The 25,000-nt window shown below is 39.6% G+C and overlaps 2 protein-coding genes and 1 long non-coding RNA gene across 8 annotated transcripts in view; 1 reads left to right on the forward strand and 2 right to left on the reverse strand.

Annotated features, from left to right (window-relative positions):
* The window catches only part of LOC138052171 (uncharacterized), a 24,756-nt gene extending 10,633 nt beyond the window's left edge, over positions 1–14,123 (forward strand). For both annotated transcript variants that reach the window (XR_011133017.1, XR_011133016.1), the window contains one exon: positions 12,788–14,123. This is a non-coding gene — a long non-coding RNA (uncharacterized lncRNA). The remainder of the gene's footprint in view (positions 1–12,787) is intronic.
* LOC138052169 (cationic amino acid transporter 2-like) lies at positions 2,380–11,335 on the reverse strand. The gene is made up of 2 exons (XM_068898545.1): positions 9,358–11,335; positions 2,380–6,626 (listed from the first exon to the last, which is right to left on the reverse strand). Exons 1-2 carry the CDS (start codon positions 11,066–11,068, stop codon positions 6,439–6,441), a joined length of 1,899 nt encoding a protein of 632 aa, XP_068754646.1. The 5' UTR covers positions 11,069–11,335; the 3' UTR covers positions 2,380–6,438.
* Positions 14,124–14,957: 834 nt separating the features above from the next.
* LOC138050529 (cationic amino acid transporter 3-like) overlaps positions 14,958–25,000 on the reverse strand; it is an 18,769-nt gene continuing 8,726 nt past the window's right edge. For 4 of the 5 annotated variants that reach the window (XM_068896853.1, XM_068896855.1, XM_068896854.1 and 1 more), the window contains 3 exons: positions 21,346–22,490; positions 19,720–20,296; positions 17,428–18,144 (listed from right to left, as the gene is read on the reverse strand). In XM_068896853.1, the coding sequence (XP_068752954.1) occupies positions 17,999–18,144; positions 19,720–20,296; positions 21,346–22,485 (1,863 nt within the window). In that variant the 5' untranslated portion in view covers positions 22,486–22,490 and the 3' untranslated portion in view covers positions 17,428–17,998. Of the gene's footprint in view, positions 15,295–17,427; positions 18,145–19,719; positions 20,297–21,345; positions 22,491–25,000 lie in introns of those variants that run through there. The other variant, XM_068896856.1, reaches the window with a different exon arrangement.

The raw sequence follows: 25,000 nt of genomic DNA on the forward strand, positions 1-25,000 counted from the left end.
TTCAAAACTAAATCAACTATAGAGGTTAAATTTCATTCTACGTATTTCCCAGGGTCTTCATCGCAATTTGAAAGAGACAAATACATCAGGGAAATAGATACGTCTTTCACGAAGACTTTCAAGGAACTTAAGTGCTATTACGTTTTTGTGGTAGTGCAGTGCAAGTGTACTAAACACTATGTCACCGGGTTGTAAGAACGTAAGAGTGTCCGTAGTGCATATAGGCCCGCAGCACGTGCATAGATCACGAAAATAAACAGGTCTGTTGGAAAAGTGCTTGGGTTTCAACAAAATGAGCCCCAAATTCGCAATAATTTGTGACGCTGGCGAATAATAAAGTAGCTGCTATGTCCAAAACAATGGAATTAACAGGTGATAAATAACCTTGTCTAGGAGAGTAAATTTGTGACTTTGCAGAAAATGATGGTCAACCCCAGGAGTTAGGCGATTGTGATCTTTGTGTTGAATTCGAATTCAAACTTTATAGCACTTGAAAGAAAGAAAAAAACTAACAAAAACAAAAACCCGGTGTCTTGCCGGCATTTTGACACAGATGTGTCCCTTTGTTTCGCGAGTAAACACGCAAGGTATCATGATCACGGCGTTCGCTGAATTCGATGTCGTTTCGATTTTGCGATTTACTTGTGCAGCCAAAAGTACAATAGAAAATTGAACGTAGTAAAAATCTACCAAAATGTCTTTCGATGATGGTAACTTTTTATATTGGCGGTTCAAAATTTGTTGTTTTCATGTCACAAATTTTGTTGCCGATGGCAAAATATTTTATTCTGGATGGACCGTCCTGAAAACTTCCTTCTGCTCTACCTAAAAACTGTTTATCAATATTTATTTACTTTTGCATCCATATTTGCTTCGCTTAAAGCAGGCTAACAAAATCTGTGCCTTGCTTAGTTTGCATTTTTGAGCGTTAAAATAGAATTTTTGGTCCTATGTTTCTGGCGCAAAGTGATATATTTTTGAGGTCTCCCATCCAGATACTTACTCCGCCGGACAGGACATAGGTTCGGTGAACTTTCGTATTAGAAAGCTGCCAGACGCTCAGAGTGCACGCTTAAACTTGTCGTGAAAAAAAAAGTTGTAAGGGAACTTGATCAACATGTCAGCCTCGAAGTCAATGGGTTTAGTATTTTGCTAGTAACCACATGTCTTCTCAGGGGGCTATTTACCTAAGACATCTACCATGGCACTATAATAATATACGGACGTAATACGCAAAGACAATATCCTGGAAGACAAAACGCAGCTCAGTTGACAATATGGAATAAAGCGCTGTGTTACTAAGTTACTGTGTTACTGCATGCATTCGGTCCGATCCCATTGAACCGAGTGATCCTGAAAAGCCCTTGTAGTGAGGGAGCGGTCAACTAAGCACATTTACATTTATTGCACTACCACACGTACGCAATGCGTGCCTATTTTGTAAGTACACAATGTTTTCATCAGGTGGCTCAAGCACGCGGCGTTTTCGACGAGCCACGGATTTCAACTGGAATTATAAAGGATAGTCCTGTTTTTCTTTTTAACTTGCTTCGACACTACCACAGATATATTACTAAGTACTGTCCGAGATGATTAGTTTAAAAATTTGGGAGAGACTACTGTTCTGGATGCCTTATGTTCACTTCCGGTTCCGTCTGTTGCTGGTTAACGTGCTTACTTTTCTTCATTGGCAAAATTGCAGAATACCCGGATATAAATAGCGTCTATTGTTATGCCTCGTTCTTCAAAGGATGCCGCTACAAGACTGCAATAGTGGCCGGGTATTCTGCCAATTCGTGCTCCCTGCGGCTGTTATAAACTTGTAGCTCTCTCTGATAATCCATTTAAACTCGAAGATGCGCTATAAAAGACCTCTGTTTTTGTTCGAAATCATTCAAATACGACTGATAATCCAAGATGGCGATGAACAAACAGCAACACAAAGACGGAAGCCTTAAAAAGATATTTCCAGGATGAGAAAAGTTACTCGTGATTTTAAAAAAGAAAGACAGATAACATCTTATCACATGTTACGGACACGCTGCCGTTAGAGCTTTTTTGGGCTTTTCTATTGAACAAATTAAATTATCGCAGAGCTCTGTATGCGTACACCGTTGATTGACAAATCATCCCCTGTGCCTAAGCACAAGCATATTGTGTAAATTATATTACATGATGAATATCACCCAAGAGACTGTGTTGCGTCATTGTAACAAAGTTATGATTCCATTCGCAGAAAAAAAGAGGGGAAAATTAGTTTTAAAAGCCAATCAACCCTCTAAAACATAGACAAAACGTCTTCTAAAATTTAAAACAAACACTTTCTTCGCTTTACACGACCCCCCTTCCCACGAAAAACGAAATAAAAAGCTCCGCACCTTTGAAGTTTCTTCTGTAAGTTTATTGATTAATCCACAAATGCACGACACAAACTTAACAGTGTGCGCGCAAATACTTGTTTAATTTAAAAGAGAGTTTAAGGAAACTTAAGCCTGGCATAAGCACAAACACAAACACAAGCACAAGGATCCAAATTCTCCTTTTCCTTCTAATTGCTCTAATGCTTACGTAGCTTGCGTCGTGTGAAAACGAAACGCAGCATAAGCACAAGGAAATTTGTTACGTCTGGCCAGTTAAAGCACTCGTTCCATATTCCCCGCGTGTGAGCATTTGAACAAAATGGCGGATGCCGTGGTTGATTTTGATTCTTATGTCTTTTTACTAGCATAAGACGCTTGTGATTACGTCGAAAGTGAAAACCTGGCTTTAAGAGCGACGAGGACGTTTAAAAACAAAAGGTTAATTGAGAAAAAGAATGGCGCTGCGCTGCTATTTTAAATGCAATTCAGCGACGTTCCGAGCAACTTACATGACTTCAAAGTCGTCGGGTGTACACGTCCCTAAAGAATTAGCGTGTATCTACGAGTTAAAAAGTTTGCTCATAACAAACTTCAGAGGCATGTGCTTTGTTAAATTCGCCGTCTAGATTCTTAAACTCACCGATCAAAATGTGATATCATGGGGTAATATTCAGTTACGCGTTAAAATTAACTTAGCCTCTGATTACTAAGAATATCCTAAAATTGCTTTTCTCGCTTAAGAGCAGTTTTCAAATGACTGTCGAACGTAATTGCAGGATTGTAATTGCTATACGTTTAGTGATTGATTTAAAAATCCCGCGCTTGTTTATCAACCAATGAGAAAGAAAACCAAAAGCCAGGCTTTGAGCAAGTGACATGGAATTGCTACGATATGCACTGTTTGCAAATATTGTTATTGGTCGAAGTCATCACTTTCGTGTTTGGTTTACACACTAAATTGAAAACTGCTCTGTAAAGAAAACCAATACTTAACTCAGATTACATGATTCGAAAATTTACCCAATTCGTAAGCAAGGAAAATGATGACTAGACTCCAACTGACATAATACCTTATACCCTTTCATTAATTTCCATGTACATTCGCGTTTTCTTCTTCTTCTTTTGTAATTGAAAGGGCTATTTTATTAACCCAAAATATAAGCGCACGCAAGCGTACGAGCACTACTTTCACCGTGAAAACGGGGTTGACGCAAGCATAAACACAAGGATATAAAATTTCCCTTTTCCTTGTGTTCGCTTGCGTTGTGTGAGACGAAACACAGCATAATAAAGCACTCGTTCCATATTCCCCGCGTCTGAGCATTTGAACAAAATGGCGGATGCCGTGGTTGATTTTAATGCCCATGTCGACGTTCGTTCTCAGTAGCATCAGCTACTTAAATCACTAGCCATTGTTGATATTGTGAAATCAGTACTCGCTTGAGAGTGTATAAACGAGTACTGATTTCACTATATCAACAATGGCTGATGAATCGAAGCAAAACAGAAGTGAACAACATATTTGATGTAGGGAAAGTTTACTGCGAGAAAAAGACAATCGGTTTTTCAACTTAACTTAATTTTAAACTCTTTTTACTATTAAACTCTCTTACTACATAATAGTTATATGCACTGACATATGCATTGCAAAATCGCGTTGTGAGCTTGGGGCGCCTGTGCTTTAATACGCTTGCGCTTTGTGCTTGCGTTGCTAGTGAAAACCAGGCTTTACAGAGCTCTGTATGCGTCCACGGTCAATTGACAAATCGTCTGCACCTGCTTAAGGTACCATGTCTTTTATAGTGTGTCTTCGTGTCAGTTTGAGGAAGTAAATTTTGATTTTTCCAATTCTTAATGAGCGAACTCAAGGAATAAGACAAAAGAAAATTTCATTGCGTCAACGCAATACAAAAAAATAATACGGTATATCCAATGGTAATTTCCTTCATTAACTTATAGTACAAAAATAACAATAAATACTTTATTAAAACGAGCTGAAATTCCATTCACTTATTGATGTATAGGAAGACTGGATTCCCAGGGTCTAATTTATAATATAATATACTTTCGATTTTTAATCTGATCAAACATCCGAGGAAATTCATCAGTTTTCCAGATTGTGTAGAATACCTCGGCTGTCTTTGTTCCTTTCTGTCTTTACTGTGGCCTCCTCATTTCTCAAATGTTTTCACTTATTGGTTTTCAGAAGAATTACGCGGTATTTACAAAATCCACAAACACACGGCACATGTGGACATTAATTTACAGGCCTTGAATTTAATGAAGATTCTAAAGAAGGATGCATGAAGCACCTCAAGTCGAAAACAAAGCACCCAAAACTCGAGAAGAATGCACCTTCAAAATGAAGCCGTTTTCGCTTTCGACCTTATTACTGTAACAGCGCATACTGTTCTAAAGTTATTCAGGCTACGAATCGCAAAACCGTAAATCAAAAGTAGTTAGGTCTAACTCCCGATTTGAAATGGTTAGTTTGCAGAGGTGCTTGCCATGCTTCAGTCTTTGCTTTCGGTACTAACTCCATTTCATATATAAATTCGGTATGATTTTTTGGTAGGCCAATAGTGGACAACTATGGTGTATAACAAATTCTTCCAAGCGTTGACATCGAGAAATCTGCTTCTCAGCACAGCCACAAAACGGGTTTTTGTCATTAAAGGCACCTACATTCTCATGAACTAAACCTCTCATCTTCATTGTTAGGTTTAAAGAAGTAGAAAGTCCACAAACAGTTAAATAGCTATGAAATTGGGAGATTGATTCAGACCAAAGATTATAGGGGTGGGCGTATAGAGTTGGCAGTTTGGCAAGGTTAAGGTTGGGTTCAACTCTAAAATAAAGCCATCCATTTTTAATATTTATTTAAATTAACGAGAGACCAAAATTACGTAGAATTTGAGTTCTCCTTTTTGAGAGTGATGGGCCACATATGTTGTTTGTTTACAGCTGATTAGGGAAAGGTTGTCCAAAAGAAGCGTAAGAGCGTTCGCGACAATGCTGAAAGGTAATATGGGAGATATTCAATAAAATAAATTCAACTTGTAACTCCCAGGTCGAAGATGCCACGACCGTCCAGTGAACACCTACGGTGGCGAGCTCTTTGAATGAAAGAGTTCTTGGGATACAGCGTTGATGACGTGGCAGTACGCACAGGCTTATATTTGAAGCTCTCTCTCGCTATCACGATACCAAAACACATCCAAAAACGAAAGGGTTCATAAGCAAAAACGATGGCTCTGCACGTGCGCCACGATTTTTGGTACATTTCTCCTACTTTCTCTGGAAAAAAACATGAATTAAGTAAGGTTAGGTCTTCAGAATCATGCTTTCTCTGTGAATCCTAACCCTTTGCTATAAAATTCATGGCGTGGATCATTTGACTGAATTTTGAAACTCACTCATATCTCCATGTCGGTAACATAGCGTGAGCATGTATTTCAAGATGACGTTTTCGATAGCATTGCTATGATGTATTCGTTGACTCAAACTGGAAGTTTACCATAATGCCTTCCGGCATTGTCGCGTACGCTTTTATGCTTCTTTTGGGCAACCTTTCTCGAAACAGTATTCAACCTTTCGATTCTTGAAATAGTGATTTCATGTAACTGGAAACAACCAATAAACGTTTACATATATTCGTATTTGTTATTATGGGTAATCGCATGATTTCGAGTGCAATTTGGAATAAATAAGGACGAGATTTTGTTTTAAAGAACAAAACATCCTTAGGACACGTGAAATTTGTAGTCTTTGAAAACGTTTACGAGTGCTTATTTATTCCAAATTGCACGAGAAAAACCATGGGATTACTTATCAATAATATACATGAAAAAATGTCAAGATGAAATTATCATAATTAATCAGAAGAAACGCACGGGGATCATGCTAAAAATTGCACCATCCGTTGCTCCCATTTGCTTGGCCATCCGAGACTTTCTTTGATCATTGTCCAATCAGAATGCTTGGTTTGTTAAATCTTTTTGCACTATGTTACCTGGAAACTGCATTTCTCTTAGCCAATCACAATAGAGAAAATTTTTCATGTATATTATTTCATACATTACTGTTGATCGCCGAGGCTCGAAGTTAAAGGCTGTTTGTCTTCAGAGACTTGAGTGGGTTGCACTTCGTGCATATCTTGTTCAATATCTGGAGTCCCTTGAAGGATAAAATCATTGTCATTGGCATCCTGCTTAGGAGTTCCTTCGACGCTGTTTCTTATTCCATAAGTGAAGTAAATGATAAAACCTAACAGAGATGAAAGAAAGATGAAGTCAGCACGGTTGCAAAATATCGAACAGTCGAAACTGAAATTCGAAAAACAAATGCGTTTCCACATCCGCTTTATTATGAATTTCGATTTCTGAGATTTGCAGTGTCATTTTAGTCTGTCTATTATGCCTCTCGTATATGTAAAAGATGAAAGTGATTATTAATGGAAGATCATTTGTGAACCGAGAGCACCAAATTTGCTTCGCGTCAAAAGAAAAAAGTATAAATAAATAACCCACGTTAATATAATCCACAAAACACCTGAAAACAGAGCAATAAAAAAGAACAAAAAAATTCAATAAAAACGTGTCGCGTTAAAGCAAATAGGAAACAGCAATCTATTTTTCTATCTAACACCTGCGCGATTTCAAAAAAAAGTGTAATCGTGTCAGAGTATAAACTAGGAAACTCGACCCTTCACAATTAAGTAATGGTCCGGCTAAGAAGCAGGCAGAAAAACAATAGCCCGCGGCAATAGCGTCGGTTAGTTAAAATGTGCCAACACTTTTAATCAAATTAAGTTCGGCTGTTCCCATTGGTGTAAGCAGCTAAAAGCGCGAAATTTGAATTTCAATGAAAAATGTAATCGACTTGCCGTCTAAAAAATTAGATTCTGTTTCGTAGAACAAATCATTATGCCTTCAAAAACTATGTTTGTAAATATCGTCAAGATTCTATGCGCCATTTGCCGATTGGCGAATGGCGCATAGAACAATGCCCAAATTTGGCCGAGAGACAGAGATCAAGGGCATGGGGAAGAAGAAATCCAAAAAAGGCTTTTTTTTCATTTTTTTCTCATCTTTTTTCGACATTTTCCGATATTAGCCAATCAGATGACTCGATTGGAGCAGCAGCTTCTAAGTACTTTTGCCGCTGGGCTGCCTGCTTCTTAGCCGGACCATTACTTAAGGTCTCGTTCAAGGTAAATTTGGGCGTCTCGCTCAAATTTTTTGTTTTTGCAAATCTTGAATCGGTGGGATGTGAAGTAAATTTGATTTCCTTCAATTCTTAACATATCAAAAATTTCTCACACAGTATTGGAGTACATTTATCTGTGACTAAGATGGAACAACTGAAAGTGCGGTTATTTTCACAATAAAGCGAAGGGGCAGGAGCTTCTGTAGTAGACTCGGTGAGTCTGAATTTGAGGCCTCAAAACTAAAAGGCAATATTAAATACCAAAAAACCAAAACTTTATTCAAATAATTCAATCTATTAGCTTTAATATGATATATGGTTTGACCCAATGCAAAAAATTGCGGCGCGACAATTTCATTTTTCCCCGGATACCTCATTTTCCTTTACCGACACCTTAACAACGATTTTGAGACTAAATATGGCAAATTATAATTTTTTATTGTTATCGTCAAGAAAAGAAAAAAAAATTCCGGTTTAGTCCATCAATTCGTCTTTGTGACCAAACAGGAAAATTTGAGATCCGAAGACTTTCAATGGATTATATATGGAAAAAAAAAAACAACAGCAACAAAAGAAAACATAATTTGGACTACGAAACAGGAAACTTCTTAAAGCTTGGTTGGTTTCAAATGAAATGCTTTTGTAGGTCTGTGGGGGAGGGATTAAAAAGATCTTGCAGCTGGTTAACATGTATTTTAATTGAAAGGAAATATTTTTTCATTTAATGCCCAGTCAGTCTAAAAATTGGTAAAACCAGTTAATATTTCAAACCTTGCTTTGTATCCAAACAAACTCCACTGTTGAAACGAAATGTCGTTCAGTACAATTTCACTTTTCAACTTGGTATATAAACGACTACAATTAAATTACGGAGGTCGGTGGACCTTAATACTCAGAATGGAAACATACGTGGGATGCATGGGCTAAAACTCGAGTATAGGAAAAATATTGTTTAAAGTAAAATAAATACATGAAACTGGTCGAGTCAAGAAGAAGTACAATATTGTTCTTAATGTTCTTCCGCTTTGTGTTTGTCAAGAATAAAGGTGAAGGCGAGAAAGACATAAATGGGAAAAAAATTCGTAAAAGCGTAGAGTAAAACGAAATTAGCAAAGTAGATAAACCTTAAAACCTTTGGGTTGTAAGAATTATTTTAACTGCGTAGAACTTTACTCCCCCATGAATAAAGCTTTGTTTACAACTGAGATATAACATCCGCATTGCTTTCAACGGGTCGAGTGGCCTAGAATTCTGCATGAATATTTAGTTGCAACGATAAAATACTACATCTTATAAAGGAATAGTTCAATTCGAAATGATCACTGGGATACAGCTCATTAGTCTCAGACGCAACGTACATGTTGATATGCAATAGCAATCGATTTGCATTTGAATAAACACCTTGCTCGAAAATTGCCTCACCACCGAATTAATTCATTGACACATTTCTAACTGGCTTTTCAAAAAACACTTGTAGGTGCGCGTTTAACGTATGCTAATATCAAAACAAGATTTTATGCGAATCTTTATCTTCCTTCGTTGCTTTAACTGCAATGTGTCATTAAAATTTTAACCGACCAAAAAAAATTTCTGGGAAATAAAATTTAAATTGATTTTGAAAAGATTAAAACACATCGCACAAAAAAATACGTATATACGTATTTTTGAGTTTTCTGACGTTGGTGTAATGTTATCAGAATAAAGACATTACAAGAAAGAAATTTTCGACAAAAACTGCATTGGTAATCACATGAAAAAGTATTGGGGAAAATATAATTAAACATCTTACCCAAAACCATCCAAACTCCGAATCGCACCCATGTCCACGGTGACAACTTTAGAAGTAGGAATAAATTGACAACAACACTGGCGATGGGTAGCGTTGGAACACAGGGAACCTTGAACGGGAATCTCGCATTGTTCTTGGGTTGTAACTGCATAACCACCACACCAAAAATGATGAAAAGGCCAAGCAAACTTGCCGTGAATATGGCCCATGCTTCTCCATCGCCTAATGCTCCCCACCCTGCTATCAAAAGAGCGCAGAAACCCGCGAGACTTACAACTATCAAGGAGACAGCAGCGTTTGCAATTTGACTTGTGGCGTCTGTGGGCTCTTCCGCGTCTTTCTTGTCTTTGTTCTTGTCACCTGTGACATTTCCAAGCGGTTTGTACTCGGGACCTTTTGATTCAGGTAGCGTCTTCTGGCAACATATGATTTTATAACTTCGGACAGAGCTCGAGGTCTCTTCGTCGTAATCTACGTCTTCCACTCCGGGCTGAAACCTCAAGACGAGTACAGAGAGCGAAACAAGGGTGTAAGCGAGTAAGGTGCCAATGGAAAGCATTTCAACAAGTTGCTTCAAGTCCAGCAGAAGGGCTAGGATGGCTGACAGAAGCCCAGCGAAGGCGATAGAGATGACTGGAACGTTTGTACGTTCGTAGATTCTAGAGAAAACCTTGAATAGAAGACCGTCGGAAGCCATTGAGTACATGATTCGGGGTACAGCAAATATACCACTCATGAGAGATCCTGCCAAGGCACAGAGACCTCCAACGGCTATCACATACTTTGCTGCAGGCACACCAGCCGATTTGAAAGCCTCTGGTAATGGGGCGAACTTGTCTAGCTTGTCGTAGGACACCATCAATGTCAATATGGCGGCAACGCCGAAATAGGCGAGAAAACTAATAACAAGACACAACATGATGGAGAGAGGAATGGCCCTCTTAGGGTTGATGGTCTCCTCGCTTGCTGTGGCGATCACATCAAAACCGACAAAGCAGTAGAAGCAACTAGCAGCTCCAGCTAAGACTCCTGACACCCCATAAGGCAGGAACTGATGGGAGCCAGCCCAGTTGACTGGGTTGACATGGAACAAGCCAACAGCAAAGATGAACAGGATCACCAACATATTTACTGTCGTGACAATTTTGTTAAATACCGCGGAATGTTTGGCTCCGCTGGCGACGATCGAAGAAACAGCAAGCACAAGAGCAAACGCCAGAAAGTCTGGGTAGGTACCTAATCCTGTTGCATTAAACTGTCCAATGTTGTCGATGAAGAACTTCCGGATCACTCCTCCAGCAATGGAGTCAATGTACTCGCTGCTTGCCCTACCAAGCGAAGCTGTTCCAATCACGTACTCTAAGATCATGTTCCAACCGATGATGAAGGCCCAAATTTCCCCAAGAGAAGAGTAAGTGTAAATGTAGGCCGAGCCAGCTTTCGTAACTCGACAACCAAACTCCGCGTAACAAATCCCTGAAAGAAAAGCCGCAACAGCTGCGATGAAGAAAGACAACACGATGGCCGGTCCGGCAACATCTCTCGCTATTTGTCCGGTAACAACGTACAAGCCCGCTCCCACAGTCGCTCCGACGCCAATGGAAGTTAAATCAAATACGTTCAAGCATCGGCGAAGTTGAGAGTTTGAGAGATCGTTGTCGATTTCTTTTCGCCGAGTAAGAAGCCGAAGAAATCGCACGAGGGTCATCATTGAAGATCTCTAAACACCGTAAAACGCTTTCTTCCCAGTGGGTCTTCAGTTTTCAATATGGCTAATTGATGAAAGTTTTAGAAACCTCCCTTTGCCTAAAAAACGTCTCTAAATTAGTGTCATCATTAAATTCGCTCCCTCAGAGAGGGGGCAAACCGTTCTTGGGTAAAGAAACTTAATCTTCGTCACAACAAGAGCGAGTAGAAGTTTTAGTTGAAAACTTGCGGAGTGCCTCGAAACGGCGAATATTAGAAAATCGAATCAAAAATTTTAATTGACATGCGATATTCAGAATTGTTGATAAATTTGCATGACACTCATCCTGTGACGTACGATAACAAATGGCCCACGACCAATTGTTCGCGACACTGCGTGTAACGTCACAGCAACAGCAAAATTTACATGTTACATATACCTGGTACCACCGCTTCGCCAGAAGTGTATACATGTAAATCACGCGCCCTTGATAGTGTTGTTTCCCTATGGCGCGGTAAAGATCCCAAACAGGGCCGAATGATGACAACATCTGTCTCATCCTTAAGAGCCATTGTTTCTATTTAATGAAATCAGTGTCGTGTCGGTCAGAACACGAACAATATCGAAGAAAAAAAAGAGAAATAGTGCTGCTATTTCCATTAGGCTTCAAGAGCTTCGATGGAGCTGGGCCTTGTTAAGTTGTAATTTTGATGTTTTCCCTAGGACTAAGTTGGGTGGTATGGTTTTATCAGCTAAACAAAAGGGAACTTTTTCCGGTTAGCTGACATAAACGTAGGTGTTTCACGGAGTGAATGAATATTGAAAATAGCGTCACAAAAGATTAAAATGGCCTGCACTTGACGATGCAAACAACATTTACCGGCAGAATCAAACAATTTTCGCTGTTCTTAACATCCCAAAAATAAAAAAGGGCATTTGACCTCGAGTTTGCGGTCTGATCAGATATTACTGCCGCCACAAATATTGCTTAATTCTTAACAACCCACACAGGCCGGGAAAAGTGTTTTTGTGCAAAAATTGTGGGAGTTTGTTGTTTTTAGCGCTGCTGCTGGCGTCAGTTGTACCTCCAAATCATGCAGAATTCGCATCTTGGCATTTCCTTTTTTAATCAATGCTAAGTTTTAAGAAGACATTTCTTCTGAGAGATAGCTTTGCCCGCGAGTAAAACACGCGAGGCAGGTGAAATTGTTTTCCCAGTGTAGCAACAAAAAGAAAAAAAGAAATTAATTTTTAGCTTACATACACTAACCATAAACAAGCGCTATCCTTAAGGAGGCTCAAACTAGTTTTAACACTTACAAGAAGGACTCAATCTACACAACTGTTGCGCGACACAATTCACGACACGGCAATGTTCTGAATGTTATGTTTCCAATGCCAGACGTGTGCCAGATCATTTTAAACGTGGGCCTCAAGTTAAAAAGTTCCGTTTTTGTGTCATGGAGACGTCGTTTTGTTGTTGCCTAGCATACAAAACGTCAAGTCTTTATAAAACGTGTTGGTAAAGCAAGTTTATCACCGCTGTTTGTGTTTTACGTTTAATCAAGCAACGATGGCCAAGCAACGAGAGTTTAGTGGGGGTTTAGTGATTTGAGCCAATTTAAAATTTTGTGGTTTAATTATTTCCCTGAGTTTCGGACGCGCGAAAATTCCAGAGGCAAACACGGGAAAGGCGGGTATAATAATTCTCACTTTCATTTTTCTTCAATTCTTCTTTTGTAGATTTTATAATTGTTCAAGTTCCTTTTTCTGCATCCCAGCCATCTCGAGGATCTAAGGGAAACGGGATGTGGCACTGCCGGAAGAGACCCCGGGTACCTCGATATCGATTAAAAAAATACTTTCTTAGCCAAACTGAAATGGAAATGGTTCCGATTACCCAAGTCTGCTTAGGAAAGTCAAAATAAAAGTTGAGGACACCAAATAATATAGCAAAACGAGGCCTTGCCCGGTTCATGGTTGCATTTTTCTTCACGTATTTCGCATGAGCGAGTTTTTCGGTTATCACGTAAAAAAGCGAGTTAAACCAATTCGAATTATGTCCATTCACTGATTAAACCTAATTGCAGAGAACCCGAACTACAACGCAGAAAGCAAAGTACATGACGTGAATTACAGTTTATTCATCTGCTCTATCACACTACGAGAGAGCTGGCTCAAGAGCGTTTGTCATACTCTTTGGGATTGAGGATCAGCGGGTTGGGAAAAGGAAATATATAAGAGGGTTTTCCATCTGGGCCTTCTTAATTACACACTGCCACCCATCATTCCTGCGATTGCGTATTGTACCAGCAAAGCGCCAAGGCCTTGAAGACAGGGAAGGAAAATTATACACGGTACCTTCTTCTGGATGGATTCAATGTGATCGACGGGATAACATGACAGAGTTTGAATATTCAAGACTTGACTCCTTCATTACTACTATAACATACCATGATTAGATCTAAAGGTGCGCTTAAAAAAATTACTTCAAGGAGACTTCGACTCGAAATTTATTTTTCTCTCATCCATATTAAGATATAACCCATTTCAGTTACACGTCCCATATTCCGTAATTTTTTTGATGTGTTATCAATATAGACAAAAGCATAGTTGAAGGGAAATTTGGTATGTGGAAAATTACATGTCTGTTGGAACGTCTGAAGGACATTTGTTGCGCATGGATACATCTTAAAAACAAGTTCGGCGGTGACCTAGTATTTATTTTCAAGTGAATTTCGAAACTTGCGTTTAATTTGCGTGATAGGATAACAAAACTTTCCGGGAAACGGTTTTCATAAACGCTTTTACCTTGGATGTGCTTGAAGTGTGCATATTCATGGTTGCGTGAGTAAACCGTCCACGCCAGCAACTATTATGTGGCAAGTACATTTGATTCTGTAGATAGCACAACAACAGGCGCCCATGGACTTCTGACAACAAGTAATAAAGCCTCGTTTTCACCAGCAAGTTTTCCTTGAAAAGGAAAAATTGCTGGTACAAATTGGGTAAAAATTAGAGACCTTAAAATACCCCGAAATCGGTGTAAGGGTAACGGGTAGCGCTATGTTTTTTTCATTTAATATAATTTTGCGATGGCGTCATCGATCTTACCCGGTAGACCCAGCCGTTTTTTCCGGGGTAGACACCAGTTTACCCGTAGAAGAATTACGAGTAGATACAGCCGAGAAAATACATGGTGGATAAACGAATAAGCTTTTACAGGGGCACCCAACGTCAATTTTCGGAAAATATCTGTTCGGAAGACGATTTGAGATCTAGAATTTTCGGAACATTTGTTGTAAAATTTCGTGCTTGCCTGACTGTCCTAGGGTTTCCGAACATCTAAAAAATGGTATAGTTGCCCATTTTTAACGGATTTTTACCCTAAAAGGGTCAACTAGAATTTTCGGGAGCCTTTTTTCTGGCTGAAATTTTCGAAAAGGTTAATTTTGATCCCTAGAATTTTCGAATCACTAAACTTTCAGCTAGGGAATCCGAACAGATAAAAAAAATTAGGGGATAAAAATATGCCTACATCTACCGTTTAAATACTAAAATACGTTTAACAATGCTATGTTTAATGGTTTTGAACTATATTCTCGTTGGGGGCCCCTGCTTTTATGGCGTTTTAACTTCAAATATTCGTAAGGAAGGATTTTGGATATATTTGATAGACTTTATTAAACAATTCAGTGAACTTTTTACTGAGGAAAAGGAGCAAACCTTGCCGCCACGATCGTCATCTTTGCAAACAATCGATACCAATCCCTGTGCTTTAACTCTACGGGTATTTCAATCAAAATGGCTACGTGCATGAACATTTTACATTGTACGGGTGGCCAGCCACCCCATTTTGGCTCCTTTTTTTCTATTTATCTGCTTTTTATTGCATGGAACAGATACTGTTTACCTGACGTGAACATTTTTATTAATGTCAAACGTAAACAAATTCAAAGTGGCAGCCTGAACTATCTCGACTTTTGTCAGAGTATGATTCTTTCAATACACCCCGCTTAAAATACTCCTGGATCCGCCATTGAAATGTTTCACGATATTGCATCCTGTTGAATGAAAATGTTGCCAGTTGTTGAATGGTTGTAAACATATTCAACATTTGTTGAACAAGAACTAAGAATTCTTCCCATATTTGGCGGCAAATTTGGAAATCATCAGTGACGGATGACGAAAGGTTGTTGTCATTGTGCGCTGCGAGTCTTGTTGCAGTAAAAATCAGTAATCCTGAAACGCTGCCAAAGAAAGATAAACAAACACACTACTTGGACTCGAGAATGGCTGAAAAAGAGAAATGACATCGTTTGGGGTATAGTATACCCTGGAGCCGGAACTTTGAAACATTGATGTTTCAATTTTAATTACAGAAACTGAATTTCATTCGCATCGGGACACCACTTCCCTCGAGGAGCTGCTTCAGTTAGTAGCACCACTTATCACACATGAGCAAAATTTAATTTGCCTCAGTGCTTTATGTATTTGGTCACAGGCTCCCCAAGCTGAAAATAGGTGGTGTATGCAACAGTTTGTGTATATAGAGAATTGTATGGGAAAATCATCGATCGTAAAAAAATTGTGTAAATAACTATCTCATTTGAAATAAAGTTTTCCTACCTAAAATGTGTGACCAACTTGTCTCTTTTGGCGAGTTTCGAGCCATTCTGACGACGTTTAGTGAAGTCATCCGGAAGGCCGTTGCTGAAATAATGGGAAGGCCGGTGACTCCATCCATCGCTGGCCAGACCTCACTCCACAAATCGTTTTCTCCTCAACAGGAAAAGTCCCGAATCGCAATAAAAACAACAGTTCCATAAAGCCCAATAAATTTCACTCCAAATACGTGTGTTTCGGCGGCCGAAAGACTCGTGAAGAACGAAAACTTTGCCTTAAAATTCACCTCTTCGGCTTTCCTGAGAGGCTTGTGACCGGGTAGTCAACAACGGAAACTCGCAAGATGGTTTCAGCCTCAACTCTGATTGGTCCATTTGAATTTGACCGCGCGCTGTCAACACGACCGTTGTTGACTGCCCAGTACTCACAAGTCAACAACGGTCGTGTTGCCAGCGCGCGGTCAAATTCAAATGGACCAATCAGAGTTGAGGCTGAAACCATCTTGCGAGTTTCCGTTGTTGACTACCCGGTCACAAGCCTCTCAGGAAAGCCGAAGAGGTGAATTTTAAGGCAAAGTTTTCGTTCTTCACGAGTCTTTCGGCCGCCGAAACACACGTATTTGGAGTGAAATTTATTGGGCTTTATGGAACTGTTGTTTTTATTGCGATTCGGGACTTTTCCTGTTGAGGAGAAAACGATTTGTGGAGTGAGGTCTGGCCAGCGATGGATGGAGTCACCGGCCTTCCCATTATTTCAGCAACGGCCTTCCGGATGACTTCACTCAACGGCGTCAGAATGGCTCGAAACTCGCCAAAAGAGACAAGTTGGTCACACATTTGAGGTAGGAAAACTTTATTTCAAATGAGATAGTTATTTACACAATTTTTTTACGATCGATGATTTTCCCATACAATTCTCTATATACACAAACTGTTGCATACACCACGTATTTTCAGCTTGGGGAGCCTGTGATTTGGTGCCTGTTTCTGTACTCCTTCGATTTGGTGTTGTAGAGACAGGGCAACTTGTCACAACGCTCAGTCAACTGACATATGTTATCGTGGTTCCATTTAAATAAAGATGATTCTTCACCATTCTCTATATTAAAGGGCCACCGACAACCAGTGTCCTTTGCGCGCCTTTGCTGTTGTTACTATCCGGGCAATCGAATCGGCCGGTTCGCTTCAGAAACATCCCATGAAGAAGAACTTCTGCGAATTCGCTGTTCGATTTGTTTTTTAATCCAAACGCCTTCCTCCTTTCGTTCCATAATCTTAAGGTTGAAGTAGTGAGCCAAATAACATGGCGCTTTTCCTTCCCCGCCTTCGACTTTTCTTCACAGTTTTCATTTCGCTTTTAACAAGAACACAACACCCAAATAACGCCAAAAATACAATATTTAAACATTAAGGAAAATATTAACAAAGTTTGAAGCTACTGGGCATCCAAAACGCGACGATGTGAGGCGATGGAATTTGACTTTTCAAGAAATACTAGTTTCTGTGTTACAGAAAATGGCGCCGATAGCTTGCACGCCCGCAAAGACTTGTGGTTGTCGGTGGCCCTTTAAACCTTCCAACTCACGTGAACGCGAGACCAGAATACGACTGGTTAGCGCCATTCAACAAGGGGCAACTTGTTGAACGGAATAGAACTATTCTCTATTTCGTTCAACAACGTTCAACACGTTGAACGGTCTATTTCAACATTCAACACTGCATGACACACTGTTCAAAATTTGTTGAACAAAGAGCTGCAACCGATTTGTTAAAGAACAAATGTTGAACCGGGTGTCACCGGCCTTACATGAAATACAAATCTGAACATGAATATCCGATAAATGTTAATGAGTACAAATACAACATAAAGAAAAATGTATAAAGCGTGCAAATTACAGAGAAGTTGAATTTGTTGATTTTGGGAAGCCGAAAGAGGCCTTACACAGCCTCTGGGAAAACCCTTCCCTCAACCAACAACTTGACATATTTTTCCCTTCAACTTCTAAAATCTTTTCCGCACAGAATGGAACTGTCAGATAATGACTTCTGGCCTTTGAAGAACCAGTGCCTGGACTTTGTTTAGGGTGACCTGGACCCAGGGAAGAAGCTATCGTGTACGTTTCGTTCAAATTGCCTATTTTCTTCCTACTAGTGCCTGAAGTTATGAGAATTTTAACAAATAATGGTCATGAACATTTCAAACTCTAAAAAGAATGTTATTAAAAAAAGAATACAGCCTTAACTTGAAGTCTGACATAAAAGAAATATGAAGACGTCATAAAAGACGAACCAGGCTGAAGAGTGATAGGCCTGGGTAAGAAGAGCGCCGTCACCGAGATGATGATGGTGGATATTCTTCAACTTTATTGCCAAAATCTGGTGTCTGTGATAAAATGAACGGCGATTCTGATCCTTCGCTTGGTCTGACGGCTTGAATACTGTGACTGTAACCATAGAAAAAGTAAAGCAGAAGGCCTAAAGTCGAAAAAAAATAAAAAATAAATAAACAAAACAAATACAGTAGACTAGTACATATCCACAGCCGCCTTCGTTTTCTTTGGTATGCAATGGAAATGTGAGCTCACGTGTTTTGTATTCCTGATTGCTCAAGGACGAGATGTCTTAAACCAGTTGCAGAAGCCCATCTCTTGAAGGCATGCGCGATGATAAGAGTTTTGGGTCACTGCTCACTCACTTCGTTTTTCATAATTCTTCAAACTGCGTTTGGGCTTCCATCAATCAAACTTCCGACGCCAATAACACATGACGAAATCAATTGATGCGTGGCATAACCCACCAATCAGCATCTTTGGTTCCCACGGTACATTCGTACATTCTAACTCTACGTCGATGGAAAGCGATGGAATCTGTACGAATCATTTTACTGAATAATTTCTAAAAACATATCATTATCGTGTTCGAGCTGTGAACGGAACAAAAACTCGAATTCACTTTCTAGCCTGCGAACGCAGACGTATTTGCTGGGGAGAAAAACGACCGCCGGCTATTCACTTTCCGGAGGCGGAGTCGATCTTCCCGGCTATGTTCGGAAATTTGATTGATGGAAGCGAAAACGCAGTTTGCTGTTTGGCGCTTGAAGGTAAGATTACGCAGAATTATGAAAATCGCAGTAAAGTGCTACTATGACGAAAAATCAATTCTTTTCTCTTTGGATTTCAAATCCATGTTAACTAAACAGTAAGTGACCCAAGTTTCACGCCGTTATTTCAAAAAGACATCTGTTTATTTGAACTGAAATTTTCCTATTTAATGGTCTGCCATTACTAACCTTAAAATCTTGAGAGAACTGAATTGAGAAAATGACGTCAAAGACTCAATAGATTTTAAATTCGTGTTTTGCATATAAAATAAGATGCATTCAAATCCTGAAATTTTAAGCTAGTGAGTAAATGACGTCACCTTTCCCTAGATCCAACCCTCTGAGATCCAATCGGCCAGTTTTGAACGTGAGTAATGGCGGATCCATCGCTGGTGAAATACTCAAAGTGAACAGGCTTTAGATAAAAATCAAAGCTTAAAATTTTGCCACTCGGTTGTTAAGCAAACACACTTTAAAAACATGAAGAAAAAAAGGAAGTCATCTTTTGATCACAGCAGCACTTTAACGCGGAAAATTGAAATGCATTGGATCTCTCCTTTTGAGATGTAAACATTACCAGGATATGGGGACTCATGAAGATGCCGCTAGAAAAGTATCTTAGTTAAGAATGTACCATCCCGGACGGATCTTCGAAGAATTCAAAGTTTGATTCTTCAAAAGGCCTCTTCTGCGATCACTTCATCTTCCTTTTCAAAACAAGTGCAAAGGTAACCCTTTTATATTGGAAACTAGTAACGGTGTTGATTGTGATTGAAGACTAAAATTTTTGTTGGGAAGACTTGTACTCACAGTTTGAAAATGAAGTTTAATAAACTCGTAAATGGCCCTTTTACAAAGCAATGATTGATTTTCTTACCGACATCGGGTGTAGCTATAGATGAAACCCAAATGGGGCGAAGGTTCTTTTAAAAGATATAGTGAACACTCACCTAGAGTCATCCACACGCTGAATCGAATGTACGTCCAGTGATTGAGCATAACTAGCAGCAGAACATTGAAAAATATTGAAATCGCCGGAACGACAGGAATCCCTGGTACCATAAACGGAAATGTAGCGGAATTCCTAGGTTGTCTCATAATGTATATTAAAGAGCCAATAATCACTAATCCAAAAACAGAGCAAAGAAAAACTATCCATGCGTCACCTCGAACCAACTGTGGACCAGTGTGAGTGAGGCAAATGGCTAACCCCGTTATGGATGAAGTCAGCACAAATGTCCCGACGCGGGCTCGAAAACTTGTCTTTTCATCAGGTTTGATTAAATTTTCCGGGGAGCCTTCGTAGTTGCTCTCAATCCGCTGGTAACTGACTTCCGGTAATACCCCATCTTTGCTTTCTGTTTGACCAGGTCGACAGCAAATACTTTCCAACCACCTGTTAGTTCTCTCCCTGGTGCCACCTTTTTCCAGTAGGACGCTTTGAACTCCCGGTGTGTAGCGAGATACCAATACAGCGATTGCAACCATGGTGTAAGCGAATATTGTGCCTATGGATAGCATTTCAACCTGAAAACAACAGAGAATTCCCTTTTTGAACAAAGCCGTTTGGAATCCATAGCTTAGGTGCTTGTTAGAGTGTGTTAACAGTACAAACAGGTCACATGCTCGGTATTACATTACACAAGGAAGTTGGAATTTAAGGAGCTACAACAGAAGATAACACTTCCAAAAGCGCGCTACTTTAAACTATCCCTCCATAGTTTTTGTATAAATCTGACCAAAAAGTATTGAGGAACGGTTCCTTTTCGCAGTACCTTTTCCGACTACTTTCCTTGTAGGAAAAATATCAGTGCTTGAGAATTGAAGTTAATTTTCGACTTAAGCTGAAACAAGGATTAGCTGTGACCGCTGACGCCATGTAAAAATAAGGGATCTTATCCGAAGAGCTAGATGTGCTTTAAGCGGAGTTAACATGCATGGATTTTAAGCAGAAGACTTTATATTCAGTGATGTAAGTTTACGTTATTAAAGAAGCTAATTTCTTTAGCTTTCTTTAAACTGATCTGAGATTTTAACCGGATCTCGGCGAAGAGAAAATAGTGGGAATGATTCAGAGAAATAATGACTTTATAGTTAGTTTGTCAGTGAAGTCCTAGCTTCTTCAGTGGAATTGAAGTCGCAGAAATGCAAAGGGTAGTACCATTGTAATGGGTGTCAATTGGCAGAAGGATTGTATACGCAAATTCAAATTACATTTGTATTGTAAACGGCACGTTTTGGTTTTGCGTTGTGTGTGCTAGGTTGCCGTTAGCTGCCGTTGTGGCCATTCGGCAGCAGTAATAGTGGATGGAAGGTACTGGAATTTACCTTGCTTTCCATTGAATTTTGTATCAAACTGTAAGTCTTGGGCTAAACTATTCGACAGATCACTTGACAACAAGTGTTCATACGATTTCCTAACTTATTCATTGCATCTTTTCAGGCTGAGTGTAAAGACGTTCTAACTGTATAAATAAACTATTTTCCATTCTAATGTTTTTCATTGCGGATGTATCGTTTTGAAAACGAAAGAGAAATGAAGTGAACCAGGGAATAGACTACTAAGGCCAACTTACCAACTGTTTAATATCAAGCAGCAACGCCAGAATTGCAACCAAAATTCCTCCAGTCACCGATGCACGTACTGGAACTTTGCTCTTCTCGTGCACATGCGCAAACCAGTTTAACACTAATCCGTCAGACGCCATAGAGTACACCACACGAGGGGCTGCAAACAATTGGCTTAGCAAAGTACTTATTGTTGCGCACAGTCCTCCAGTTGCGACTACGTATTTTGCAGCGCTGAAGCCGCGTTGGGCGAACGCCTCAGCTAAAGGTGCAAACCGATTTAGCTGATCATATGGCATGATAAGTGTAAGAACAATGGCAACTCCAAAGTAGGCCAAAAAACTGATTGTTAGAGTTAAAATGATGGACAATGGAACTGAATGCTTGGGATTGACTGCTTCTTCAGCGGCGGAACTTATGACATCGAAGCCCACAAATGCATAAAAACAGCTTCCGGCTGCCCTCAAGACACCACTCACTCCGTAGGGCGCAAAGTTCGATGTCCAGTTCTTACCATCCACATAGTACAAACCTGTGAAAATGATGAACGCAATGACAGACAGATTTATGAAAGTCATGACTTTGTTGACCAGAGATGACTTGGTCACACCCAGTGACACTACGACAGTGAAAGTGACGGCTAAAGCTGCGGCTAAGAAATCCGGGAAGCTTCCGAGGGCAGGAACATTCCACGTACCAATGTCTTCCATGAAGAATCTGTATATGTAGCCTTGGGCAAACGAATTTATGTATTCGCTGCATGCTCGTGCTACGCTAGCTGCACTTATATAGTATTCCAGGATCATGTTCCAACCCACAACGAAAGCCCAAAACTCCCCAACTGACACATAGGAGTAGATATAAGCGGATCCAGCCTTTGGTATACGGCAGCCGAACTCTGCGTAACAAATTCCAGAGAAGAAAGCAGCAAATCCAGCAAGGAGAAATGAGAGAATGACGGCAGGTCCGGCCATGTCACGTGCTAGCTCTCCAGTGACGACGTAAAGACCTGCACCGACTACCGACCCTACCCCTAGAAAGGTCAGATCCAACGCTGTTAGGCATCTTTTGAAAGGGCTTTCCGATAACCAATCCTCAGCTGGCTTCCTCCGCACTAAGTTGTCACATACTTTTGAGCAGCTCTGCATGACGGCTGAAGGGGAAAGTTGCAAAGCTATTAAATCTGATTCTGTTACTTGTAACATGGCTCTAGTGAATTTTAAACTTATTTTTCAGTTCTGCAAGGTTAATATTGTTCAAAAATAGAAGAACCGTAGCCAGGGTAAAACATATTAAAAAATTATAAAAAACGTTCACTGGCTATATACAGTTAAAAACTTTCGAGCTTTCGGCTGTCAGGCTACAGCCTTCAATGGAAATGAATGGAAAAAATGATGACAACTACAATATATACAAAAATAGGTGTGAAAAAGAATATAAAAACGGGAAAAAAATATTTGTCAAAAAAAAAAACTAATTGTTCTTTTTTAAAAGAATGGAGTATTGATTAGGGAGCGGCCTAGAATTGTTATCTGCATGATCTATCGAAGCGGTGTGCCAAGATTCCAGTGTCTTGCGGGTACGAGAAGAACCCTTGTCAATCACTTGGGAATTTTCAAAGTCAATAGAGTGATTTGAAGACCAAGCGTGTTTAGCGATGTTGGAGCCTCTTGCGTAAGACTTCACATTCCTCATATGTTCTTTTTTTCTGGTTTCAAAGAATCTGCCTCCTCGGAGTAGAAGGATCGGCTTTTCGTATCATGGGTTACTGGCTTTTAAATAAAATGGTCGATATTCAAGTTATGAAAAAAGTCAGACAGTGCAGCAACTATCTGTTATTAGTCAGCGTCCTTTTGCATTTTCTAGGTAGAAAATCATTTACAAATCTCTACAATCAATTCGGTATTTCTTCGACCGAACTTTGGGGTTGAAATTCGCCTGAAATTACGGATCCTTTCTTCGGCGTTTTTGATATCTGTGGTGCTATCTCAATTCAAACTGAATGGTACAATATGTTTTTTGTACTTACCTTTCTTACTTACAAACTGCACGTATTCATCAAAACGGATAGAATACCGATATAACCCAACGAGACAACACGAGTGAGCTTGTCTCAAAAAGTGCTTCAGTTTGACCATTCGATTAAAATTGTGATAGTACGTGGGTTTTAGCCCAAACAATTTGTTACCGCTCTTTCCCAATTGCAACTGCAATCGCAATTTTTGTAATCATTTGAGCGGTTTTTGATTGACTGACTTTACATTAAACCCAAATCAATTTGGTCCATTCACCTGATTGAAAAACGGCAGATTCCATGATTTATGAAATGAACTTAAGACCACTTAACAATTGAAGACAGATTAAGCGCAAATGTTGGTTCAGTTGTCTACTTTAGTAGACCGATAACCGACTGATAACAGAATTGAAGAAGGATTTTATCCTAAAAATCAACACACAAATGAAAATGGAACAATACAAATACATCAATTCAGTGACCATGAAATGTTCAACTTAAAGGCACTAAATCTTCTGCGCTTGAGCTCTGCTTACAGGTGCAATGATCTGTCAGTGCCGACAATATTTAATGCGTCGTCAAGGAGCAATAAAAAACAAATTCCCATTTGAAAAGGGCTCTGTTTGGTAGACTCGATGCCATAAGTTGTAGCGGTCTTTTCTTTTTATCACTAAAAACGCACTTTGTGGCATTTGCATACATTTCCTCTTTTCTTTTTTGTACTTTGTTTCTTAAATTGCCACAGGAGAGAAGAGTGCCTCGGATTTCACTATTCAAACTGCCCATGCATGACCATCTTTATTGTTATTAGACCAAACATATCCACCAATTTGAATCATTAAGTTGTGAGATGATTTTATAAGTGTTTTTTCAAATATTCCCCAACACTTTCGCAAAATAGTTCGCTGAGAGGACATATGCTTACTGGTAATGAATCAGTGTTAAACCGATTAACTTGTCTTCTTCTGATTCATTCTTACTTGTAATCGAAATTGACAATGGGTGCTTTTCGAGCCTATGAAAACAAGGTGGCACCTTTTGTAGTGAACCAACGCTCAAGGATTGCGGACAAGAAGACCTTAGACAGCAATGACCAGAACCAGGTTACTGACCAGCGGTTTGCGTTGAAATAGTTGTTTGCTGGGGGAGCACAGACTCGCGGGCTCAGAAAACGAGGTTGTGGTCATTGTAATTTAAGGTTTTTCTTGCGGACAGGGCGTATCTATGTGGGCATCTATTTTTGTGGAATTAGTTGTAGCTGTCGGTAAGTTCCAACAAGAGAAATTAAATAAAGAAATGGAAAGATGAGCATGAAAGAATTGTCATTAATCTTGCCCACTGCCCTTATTAAAGGAAACCTCCACTAAAACAAGAATACAACTTCAAAATATTTAACATAATGTTTACAATCAAAATTGTTCAACGTTTTCCAATGGAATCGTTTGTATCCGAAATAAATGAATTTCAAAAACGCTTGTTTTGGTTTTCAGGTTTTCAAATTTCCTGGGCGCCGCCATCTTGAATAATTGTGACGTGTTATGGTTGCTCTTTTGTATTTGCACAAAGAACTTTTGTTTAAAACAATAGGGCAACCATCACACGTCACAATTATTCTAGTCTTGTCCGGGACTCCCTCTTACCCCGCCCTC

This window comes from Montipora capricornis, chromosome 6 (genome assembly GCF_036669925.1).
Source record: "Montipora capricornis isolate CH-2021 chromosome 6, ASM3666992v2, whole genome shotgun sequence".
Taxonomy (NCBI): Eukaryota; Metazoa; Cnidaria; class Anthozoa; order Scleractinia; family Acroporidae; genus Montipora; species Montipora capricornis.

Excerpts from the sequence above, each read along its gene's own strand:
- LOC138052169 (XM_068898545.1), bottom strand. The coding sequence starts at position 11,068 with ATGATGACCCTCGTGCGATTTCTTCGGCTTCTTACTCGGCGAAAAGAA. Across the intron at positions 6,627-9,357 it reads CGGAGTTTGGATGGTTTTGG|GTTTTATCATTTACTTCACT; the intron begins GTAAGATGTTTA and ends CATCTCTGTTAG.